The sequence below is a fragment of the Pinus tabuliformis genome, chromosome 7 (genome assembly GCF_031772625.1).
Source record: "Pinus tabuliformis cultivar Carrire ecotype Pingquan chromosome 7, CPIR1, whole genome shotgun sequence".
Taxonomy (NCBI): domain Eukaryota; kingdom Viridiplantae; phylum Streptophyta; class Pinopsida; order Pinales; family Pinaceae; genus Pinus; species Pinus tabuliformis.
This window is the reverse complement of record NC_142293.1, coordinates 2,047,511,542-2,047,522,406: the sequence shown is the minus strand read 5'-3', so window position 1 is coordinate 2,047,522,406 and position 10,865 is coordinate 2,047,511,542. Positions and strand designations below refer to the sequence as shown.

General features: G+C 37.8%; 2 protein-coding genes across 2 annotated transcripts; one reads left to right on the top strand and one right to left on the bottom strand.

The window, feature by feature from the left end:
• Positions 1 to 1,509: 1,509 nt before the first annotated feature.
• On the bottom strand, positions 1,510 to 3,037 carry LOC149256738 (putative LRR receptor-like serine/threonine-protein kinase At3g47570). Its single transcript, XM_089457496.1, has 2 exons — positions 2,137 to 3,037; positions 1,510 to 2,029 (listed from the first exon to the last, which is right to left on the bottom strand). Exons 1-2 carry the CDS (start codon positions 3,020 to 3,022, stop codon positions 1,581 to 1,583), a joined length of 1,335 nt encoding a protein of 444 aa, XP_089313622.1. The 5' UTR covers positions 3,023 to 3,037; the 3' UTR covers positions 1,510 to 1,580.
• Positions 3,038 to 9,243: 6,206 nt separating this feature from the next.
• LOC149256737 (uncharacterized) lies at positions 9,244 to 9,822 on the top strand. Its single transcript, XM_089455440.1, has one exon. The coding sequence runs from the start codon at positions 9,244 to 9,246 to the stop codon at positions 9,820 to 9,822; it is 579 nt and encodes a 192-aa protein (XP_089311566.1).
• Positions 9,823 to 10,865: the final 1,043 nt, after the last annotated feature.

Genomic DNA, 10,865 nt, shown 5'->3' with positions numbered 1-10,865 from the left:
TCAATTTCTTTCTATTTTTGAGAATCTAAGCAACATAAGAACCCTATAAAGAAGAAAGAAGGGAAGAAATAAGAAAGAAAAAACCTAATAAGGAAAGTCTTATTAATAATTTTGTTACATATTTTTTAAATGTTTATATGTTTAATATATATATTAATTATTTTTATTATTAAATTATATGTTTAATGTATATTAATTATTTTTATTATCAAATTATATATTTAATGTATATTAATTGTTTTTATTATTAATATAATTAAGTTGATTTATTTTTTTTGAATATAAAATTTATTTATAATTAATAATAATTTAAACTAAAATTATAATTTAGTTAATTTTTAATTATTATTACTATTAATTTCACCCCTTTAAAATTAATAAGTATTTTGATGTAACTTTTTTTAACCTTTTATTTATATTACTGTGTTATTTACTTTATCTCTTCCTTATTTGTTATCATTTTATCTCTTATCTATCTTTAGGATCATTCGTGCTTATTTTTTCTTCAATATCTAAGGCAAAGCAACGAGCTTCACATTTATGCTTAGTTTTTCCTCGTGCTTCCCCCAGATTGTTTATAATGAAGAAATCATAATTATGTTATTTGTATTGCTTCAATTAATACGCATGCACAGGCTCTCTGGAAGTTGGAGTTCTAGTGAGATTTCACAGGTGGGCTTTTGAGTGGGATATGTGATGTCGAAAATCTTGGCAACTCCATCATGCTTTTTTCAGAGAATTTGAGATCAAATTTGATGTAAAATCTACTTTTTGTACAATCTGCTTTCAATAACAAGTCGTTTCAATAACCACCATTGCTGCATTCCCCTTCCTTAACTAACAGAATCTGTTTCAAGAAAAACGAAATAAGTTGCGAGTAGAAATGCGCAGAGAGAAATGGACCTCTTTGCCGCTATCCACCTTGGAGATTTTGAAGGCGAAGTGAAGGTTGGAAATTGCATTTAAAAGAATCTCGCAATGGAATATAGCTGCCTGTTAGTCACAAAGATGCTCCTCTGAAAAACTCAAAACTCTTGTTGTTGTAAACATCATCGCAACATTTAGCTACAGAATCCTGACTTCTACACCATGCTTTTAGATACAAAATCTTGACTTATTTAAAGATAGAAAAGCTATATGTTTTTCTGGTAGATGTTATGACCATCAAGTTCTCAAGATGGGGCAAGATAAAATTTGTGAACTATGATTACTTAAAGTTAAAGCTCGTCTGAATTGTCAAAGATGTGTGTTAATTAACTTTTCTTGTTACTTTAAATTAGATCATAATATCATTTTTTAGGTTGGTTATGACAAGTTTTAACAAATACAAAATTCTTCTTGTATTTAGTACCAGAAGAGTGTCACACATTCATATAGATGTAAAGGATATTGAATATAATTGTTTTTTAAAGATAGAATAATAAACTATAATCATAAACACATTTCCAAAACACCACTCATGAGTAGATATAACTGTATTGTTCACATTTACATGCAATCAATTATAAAACATTTATATGCAATCAACAACAAAGATTTATGTACAAAGAAGCATATAACCACTACTTTGTTACAATAGACTAAGATGTGGAAGAACTTTGACCTTCACAAATGTTGTTGATAGTAGCACTTGTACTACCCAACAAATGTGTTAGATTTGATTGGAATTTGGGAATGGAAGTAGTGCTCAAAAAAGTGTCTTTGATGTTTTGCAATGTGCCTAGAATGCCCATCATTGTAGGTCGTCCTTGAGGAGATTCATTTGTGCAAAGCAAACCCACATTTATCAGTGCACTGAGACAATTGAGATCTTTATCTTCTTCAATGCATATACTAGTCCTCGTTAATAGACCCATGTCCACCACTTCTTGTACTTGGTTTGGAAAACTACTACCCACCCATTTGTGCAATGTCATTCCTTCTACAAACATGTCATGGGTGGGCTTCTTTCTAGTGAGCATTTCCAATAGCACTATTCCATAGGTATAAACATCGCCTTTGGTTGTAACTTGTCCTCCCACTCCATATTCTGCATTCATAGATCCTCAACTTAAGTTTTTAAATTTAATTGAAAATGTTTAGTAAACATAAGAAAATCATAAGATTGCTTCATATGGGATAGAGTTTAAATAATACCTGGAGGAATGTACCCGGTAGATCCTTTGAGTGCATTTGTGGAAGTGAGAGCTCCATCTTCATTATTTGCAACACATATAGTAGCAATGCCAAAGTCTATTAAATATGCAGTCATATCTTCACCCAACAACACATTGTTGGGTTTCAAATCACAATGAATCACTTGCACAAAGCAATGATGATGGAGATATGTCATGCCTTGGGCGATATCTATTGCTATATTCAACCTTTGAATCAAATTCAAACAACTTTGTTCTCCATCATCGGGATATAACCACTTTTCTAGGCTTCCTTTTGGCATTAATGGAAATATCAAAGCTTTGATTTGGAGATCTGAATAGCAAGTTATGACCCGAATCAAATTCCGGTGTCTAACTCTACCCAAAACTTTGCATTCTCTATCAAAACTCTTTTGAGCCCCTTCATTTTGTAGATTGAGAAGCTTGACAGCAACCATTGTGCCGTCATTCAAAATCCCTTTGTACACTTTTCCAAAACTACCAATTCCTAACAAGTTTGCATCACTAAATTCATTTGTTGCAATGACGAGCTCTGCATAGGAGATTCTTCGATGCCCCACATTTAATGATGGACCAGTCTCTCTCTGAATATTTCTCCTACAATTCTTTCTCCACAATATTGCAAGAAACAAACACAATACAACAATTGCTAATACAACAATTGCTACAACAACAACCAGTATGATAACTCTTTTGAGATTCAAAACACTTTTATGTTTATGAGCATAGCACGGTGGTAGATTTACCCAAGGTCCACATAGACCAAGATTTCCCATAAATGCTGTGGCGCTAATCTTTTTGAAAACTCCTTCTTTAGGGACTTCTCCTGACAACTTGTTAAAAGAAAAATTCAAGTGATGGAGCATTGTGAGAAAAATTCAGATGGTTGCGTCCCAGATAAAGAAGGATGAGCTGGCTTAGCATACCCAATTCGGAAGGGACACTGCCGTGAAGGTTGTTGCCACCTAAATCTAAGTACTGCAAAGAGGATATGTTTCCCAAGCAGTCCGGGATTGTTCCCGTCAAATTGTTAACTCCCAAGGCCATGGTCAGTAGCTTCGGGAGAACACATAGTTGTGGGGGAATGTTTCCTGTCAGATTGTTATAGGAGAGAGTCAAGTTCCGTAAACTGTGGCAGCTACCCAGAGTGGGCGGAATGGAACCCTGGAGTTGATTCTGAGACAGGCGAAGCATCTTTAAGCGAGAGAGGGTTCCCAATTGATAGGGAATGTTACCGTGGAAACTGTTATTCTTTAGGCTGAGTATCTTAAGAAAGGAAAGATTGGCGAGAAAGGGTGAGATTGTACCTTCTAATCCCATGCTTGAAACATTGAGGGAAACGACTCTCTGCCTGCGCCTGCTGCATATGATGCCCGTCCAGTGGCAGAATGAAACATTTGGCATCCAAGACGTGGCTAAGGAGTGGGAGGGATCATATGTGATTGCAGACTTGAATGCAAGCAGAGCGTGTTGATCGGAAGCATTGGTGAGACGAGGAGGATGGTGAGGGAAATGGGCGATGGGTGTGGAAAAGGCAAAAGGAGGATTGAGAAAGAGAATGAAAGAAAGGGCGGCGAGGAGAAGCATTCTGGTAATCTGCATCTCTTGCGTGACAGAAAGAATGGTTTCTGATGAGAAAATGGAGTTTGGTAATGTAGTAGCTATATAGCTGCTGCTGCACTCTTTTCGAGATGTTCCGGTCGGTTAATTTTCCGAAAAGAAGAGCGCACTTGCATAAATTAAGGCCAAAATTTTTGGCATAAATTAAGGCCAAAATTGAAGTTTGACCCCTGGCGTAACGCAAAAGGCAAATTAAAGGTTTCTTCTATTTGAAGTTTGAATAAATTGAACGATGATGTTTTACTTTTACCATAAAACAACGGAAGGAATACGGCATTTGCACTGCCGAGTCCCCAGCGAGTCGAATGAGTGTCCAAAAAGTCAATATTACTTAAAACGTTAAGGTCAATAAAATTAATCATAAATCTCTCCTTGCCTCTCAGTAAACGAAAGTAAAATGTCCGTCCAATTAATAAAAAATCTAACAAATAAAGGCCTATAAAATTAATCATAAATATTTACAGTAAACGAAAGTTCATCCAATTAATAAAAAAATCTTTCTCCTTATCATTTGGTGATGAAATGCCTTTTTTTAAGGAAATAAAAGTAACGAATTACCTTTTTTTTTTTTAATCACATTCCGAAATTGCTATATAAGTTTAAATGTTGTATTTAAATAAATTAAAAAATATTAATAAAAATCATATATAAAAGTTTTATGATAGAAATGATAATACGGCTTTATAAAAAATATTTATATAAGTTTAAATGTTGTATTTAAATAAATTAAAAAATATTAATAAAAATCATATATAAAAGTTTTATGATAGAAATGATAATACGGCTTTATAAAAAATATTTATGATTCATGTATAGTTTCTTAAGAAAACACAAAAATGACTACATTTACATTCCTTTCTGATTTTATTAACATAATAAGACAAAGTAAAACGTAATTTAGGCCAAAAGGATCGTTTTAATTATTTATTTTAGTTTTTTGGTAACAAAGTAAAACGTAATTTAGGCCAAAAGGATCGTTTTAATTATTTATTTTATTTTTTTTGGTTTGGGTATTCAATAATGGTATGTGTTTTTGTTTTCTTCCATTAAAGTTTTGGTTTAATAATAGTTATTTCTTGTAATATTTATGGTAATAAATAAGTTTGGTGTATAATTAGAAGGAAAAGTATTATATTTTTTATGCTTAATTTATAATTAAAATAGAAAATATTTCGTTCCTTATTTTTGGAAATGTTTAGAGAAAAATTAAGATCTAAACACTCTAACCCTTTGACCTTTTGACAATGTTAAAACTCAAACACACTAAGAAAACTTTTCTTTGATAAAATGAAATATTTAGTTTCTCATAGCGAGTTTCCAATAGGTGGCTAATGATTATGATTGATCATAGGTACATATGTGCATTAGCCATAAATTACAATCAAATGAATATTTGAGGAATTATAAGAAGAATGTGTCGGAGAATCTAGATATTATTAGACAAGAAGGATGAATGTCCAAGTGTTGTGCTTGCAAATGATGATCTAAAAGAGGGTACATGTTGCTTCCTCACATGGTGTGGATATGACAAATTATTTAATGTTTAACAATATTCCAATACATCTATTTTAAATTTAAAATAACGATTTAAAATCTAGGAAGAGAGAGAAAATGATAGAAGGAATCTCTTGTGTGTGGGTCAGGCCTTGACATCCATGGTAGGAGGATCTCAATGAGGAGGAGGAGGAATGAGAGGAGGAAGAACAGGGGGCAAGGGACCTATGCGATGTTACAACTGCAATCAAGAAGGACACGTCACCAGGGATTATCCTCTTCCAAGAAGACCTTGGTGCTCTCAATGTCGGGTTAATGCACATGCAAGAGAGGATTGTCCGAGTTGATTGCAAGATGGGAAGATCGAACCAGGCAACGGAGGATTAACTTGATCAATGAAAAACTGATGACTACTGAAATAATTCCACTGTCCAACATAAACATAGTCACCAGGGGAGGAAAGAAGATGAGGGCTAACCAGGGTGCGCCAGACCAACCCCCTGATTGTTCGAGTAGCTTCCCCAAAGCGATCATACGGCCCTGGATAGCAGAAGCAATACTATAAGGAGGCATCAAAGTTGTTTGAAAACTTGGCCGAATCCTAGAAGGACAAATTGCCAGATTTGGCAACCCATTGTTTCCCACCCGATTGAGGAATGGTTCAGACTATTCTTGCATATTGTCGATAATGATCAGATGTTAGGGGAGCTGTGCAAGAGTCTGAAAGTAGTTCTGCCAAAAGGAGAAACTAGGGAAGAAAGAATCTTGGCGAATCTGTCGGAGAAGCACACGAGAAGAGTTCGAAGAAATAAGAAGAGAACAAGCAGGGAATTTAAAATTGACACACAAGTTGCAGGATTCCAGATCAAAGATACAATGTTAGACCTGGGTTCAGAGGTTAACATTCTATCCAAGAAAACATGGGAGACATTGGGGAAACCACAGTTGAAGTATTCACCAATCTAACTACGAATGGATAACCAGTACTGCATTTTTCCCATCGGAAGGCTGGAAGATGTGGAAGTAGATGTAGCGAGAGTGAAGACACGCAGATTTTTAGGTGATAGATATAATGGGTGACAAATATCCTTACCCAACACTGTAAGGCATTGACTAGGCTTATGAGAATTATGTTGTCATCGATCTCAAGGAGGAGTTGATGATCTTTGAGGTGGAGAGGATACAGGAGATATAGCCACTGGATCCATACCAGGGGTCAAGATTCACAGAACGTTGGACCAATTCTACCGATTAACAACAGGAAGGAGGGAGGATTTCGTCAATCCTACGGTGGAGGGATCATTCAGTTAGAAGAGTATACAAAGCTCAGAGGTTGACTCTGAGGCTGCATGGGATGCTTGGCAGTAAGGAGCATACGAAGTTGACACCATACACTACGCTACGATATGTCGCATCAACTGGATTGGAACGGAGGTAAGTGATTATCCCACTTTCCATGGCATAGATTTCGTAGACGCATTTCTAAATAAGTTTGATAAAACCATAAGGGAAAGCCACAAGGTACCATTGTTAGACATTGCAATGCAAGCAATCCCAACGCACTGGTGGGGAGCACACCACAACACCCTTTGTGACTGGCATAAGATCAAGTGGGCCATGAGCAAAAGGTTCAAGCCAGAAGGGGACCAACTACGAGAGATTGCAAAATACAGGGGGAACTATGATCCCCAACAACACCTGGAGAGTTGCACAGACAGATGGAACATGGAACAGATCCCGAAGGTACTATGGGTACACATGTTCATACACACCTTGGGTACATTCCCTCAGGAGTGGTACATACAGGAAGAAATTCCAAGACAAACATGGGACTGGGATGCACTGGATAAACAATTCGGTAGCAGTTTCTCGTTCAAAGATAGTGACAGACGGCTAACCATGGCTTTGTATTCCATTAAAAGGATCATCTTCACATCAAGACAGTTGTGGGAAGGATGCATTGATGAAAAATCCATGCAATACTTTTACGAGTCAGGGTACTTAGAGTCCATGGCTTGCGGGAAGGTGAGCGCAGATCTAGAGGAGGATGATCTATAGGGATTTAGGCACCTGGAATTTTAGGAGACTAAAGGAGAGGGATATTTGAGAAGAACCAGCAATAGATGCCCCTCACTTTCTCACAGTAAAATTGCGGAAGCATAACATTGGCATGAAGGACAAACCTAAGATGGATAACGTTGTGGGGAATGAAGCATACTCCTTCACAGATGGGTTCTCAGGGTACCATTAGGTTAAATAGTAGAGGAGGACAAGAATAAAACAACGTTCACCATAGAATGGGGCTCATATGCATACCACATCATGCCATTTGGCCAAAGAATGTTCCTGCTAATTTCTCACGGATTGTTATCATTGCTTTCAGAGATTACACTCACTGATTTTTTGAGTTATACATGGATGATTGGACAATTCATATCCTTTTGAAGAAGCACGACAGCTTACTCAGAGTGATGTTTGATCGGTGCAGATAGTTACAAATCTCTCTGAACCTAAAGAAGTGTATCTTTGTAGTTCCATTTGGTACGTTGTTGGGCCACATCGTTTGTAAAGAGGGTGTTTGTGTGGACCCTGCAAAAGTTGTGGCAATTGTAAATATGGACCCGACGACCAATTTGAAGTAGTTACAATCGACGCTGGGCCACATAGCGTATTATCACCGATTCATTCGCAGCTAAGTGTCCATCACCGCTCCCATAGAGAAGTTGCTCAAGAAGACGAAAGCATTCAAATTGATGGAGACATTTCAAGTGACATTAAACATCCTGAAGGAAAATTTGAAAGTGCTTCCATCTTAGTATACCCAGACTAGAATAAGAAATTCCACATACATATTGATGCATTGGGCATTGCTCTAAGGGAAATGTTGGCGCAACCAGGAGAAGGGAACTTGGATCATCTGATATACTTTGCAAGTAGGAAGTTGTCAACTGCAGAAAATAACTACACCATGACCAAGAGAGAAGCATTAACCATGGTGTACTCCTTGCAAAATTTTCAGCACTATTTAATTGGAACCCCATTCAAATTCTTCACCGATCACTCGGCATTAAAATACTTGGTCAACAAGCCAGTGTTAGAGGGAAGAATCTGCAGGTGGCTATTGTTGTTCCAATAGCTTACATTTGAGGTCATCATTAAACTAGGTTGGTTGAATGTGGGACCTGATCACCTTTCAAGACTAGAATCGGGGGAAAGTGGGGGCTCCCTGGATGCCCAACTACTAGACGCTCATTTCTTCCGCATAGAAGAAATAGTAGATTACTTGGAAGAAATCACATCTTTCCTAGCCATAGGGAAATGTTCGGGGGGATATATGGCGAAGTAGAAGAGATACATGGTGGTGCGAGCAGTTGGCTATCAGCTAATCGCAGGACATTTATATAAGTTGGGCCTCGATCAGGTCTTGCGGTAATGTCTCCTCCAGCATGAAATGCAAGATTTCCTATGGGAGTGCCACTCTAGAGTTGTGAGAGGACATGTCAGAAGAAAAAAACTGGTGAGGAAGGTTTTGCAAGCATGATTATGATGGCCTACACTCTATAAGGATGCCAAAGAATATGTGAAAGGGTGTGGTGTATGTTAGAGACTTGGAAAATCGTCGCATCGTGATGAGTTACCATTACATTTGGTATGTGCAGTATAGATCTTTGAGAAGTGGGTAGTTGATTTCATCGGTCTGATCAATCCACCAACGCGTTATTCTCAAGCATGGTATATTATCACAACTACTGAGTATCTCACATGATGGGCGGAGGTGGCACCAGTGAAAGACTGAAAAACAAACACAACCGCGAGGTTCATTTTTTAAAACATCATATCAAGGTTTGGGTGCACAAAAAGACTGACGAGTGACCAAGGAACTCATTTTATAAATGAAACAGTTGCGTCTCTATTGCAATATTTCCTTGTCCAACATCATAAGAGAATCCCATACCATCCTGAGGCTAATGGGATGGTCGAAGCCTTCAACAAGATACTTGAAAAGGGGCTAACAAAGATATGTTCAGCAAATCGAGATGATTGGGATGAGCGTGTACTAGCCACACTATGGGCGTACAGAATGACAGTGAAGAGATCACACATGCAAACACCTTTCCAGTTGGTATATGGATGGGATGTCGTGGTACCAACTGAATTTGCAGTACTGAGCATCTTCATTTCTCAAACTACAAAGATGACAGATGATGCATTGCTACAGAAGCGTTTTGAGGAATTGATGGAATTAGATGAAGCCAAATTTCTAGTTGAATTGCGCCAGTCCATTGAGCAAATAAGACAGAAAGCATGGCATGATAGACACATTAAGAAAAAATATTTCACAATCAGAGGGCAAGTTTTATTGTATGACAATAAGTTCCAGAAGTTCCCGGGCAAGTTGCAGATGCATTGGTTAGGTCCATTCATACTCGCGAAAATCAGGGAGTCTAGAGCAGTGAAGCTCATGCAACTAGATGGAATATTGATACCAAGATGGGTGAATGGTGCATGCCTGAAGCCTTTCCACCAACCCAACACCCAATTTTCTAATTGATGGGGTCTCTGAAAAGGGCCCATAGGTAGGTTTAGAGTAAGTAGGAATAATTTAGTCAAGCAGTCAGTCTATTTATTTATTTACTTCTAATACAAAAAAACCCGTGTGTTAGTTAAGTTGTAGCACCTATGCCACCACACCACAACCAACCGTGGTAAGGGAGGTTAGTGACACGTTTCACAAGTCTTATTCATCGTACTTAGAATCCTTTCCATAATAATTAGGAAATAATACCCCTGTCAGGTAAATTTCCGTAGAATATTTTCCTGTTATGAAAATAATTAACTAATAAATTACCGCCATTATGATCACATTATTACCCATCTGCTCCACTTTGTACTTTTTTCCATGATATGTCATCTGATTCATTAGCTGCACAATGTGCCAAAGGAGTCCAGTACAACTAGGCTTAGTACCTGTGCAAGGAGTTCTTGACGAACTGTCACGAGGCCCAGGATGAGGGCAAGGCCTTTCATTATGCCTGGTTACTATCGTTAATAGTCTTGGTAACATGGAGGATGTCAGAGGACAGTCAATTTCCTCCACAAGACCAAGACCTTCATGAGGTAGTGAACTTCGCTTCCCTCTGGGCAACCAACGATGTAGCGCGGGTCACTGAAACCAAAATGTTCTAGGTACTAGTCGAGATGGATTTGCGCACGGTGATCAGCCAAAGGCCGAGGTTGTCACCTACCTTATATGAACAACTTGAGCCCTGTGTAGAATTCAATGTGGATTTCAACAATGTCTCAATCCGTGCACGACGAGATCCAAAGAAGATGTTGTATAAGTTACCTTACCTTGTGGTTGAGGCAGATGTACAAGAGATTGTTCAGAAATGGCGAGGGGAGTGACTACACCCATTAGATTCAGGCACGGGAACCAGTAAGGCAGCAGAAGGTACCTCTGTGCAGACCAAAATAACACAAAATCTAAAGGAGGTAGAGTAGGTTGCATCTCGAGAGAAAGATGCACAACAGAAGGAAGGTTCTGCCAAGGAAGTTGTTGCTAAGGCAACCGCCGACAAAGAGCGAGAGGACAAG

Coding starts and splice junctions, on each gene's coding strand:
- LOC149256738 (XM_089457496.1), bottom strand. CDS start 3,022: ATGCTCCATCACTTGAATTTTTCTTTTAACAAGTTGTCAGGAGAAGTC. Junction 2,030..2,136: donor TACCGGGTACATTCCTCCAG/GTATTATTTAAA, acceptor CTATGAATGCAG/AATATGGAGTGGGAGGACAA.
- LOC149256737 (XM_089455440.1), top strand. CDS start 9,244: ATGGTCGAAGCCTTCAACAAGATACTTGAAAAGGGGCTAACAAAGATA.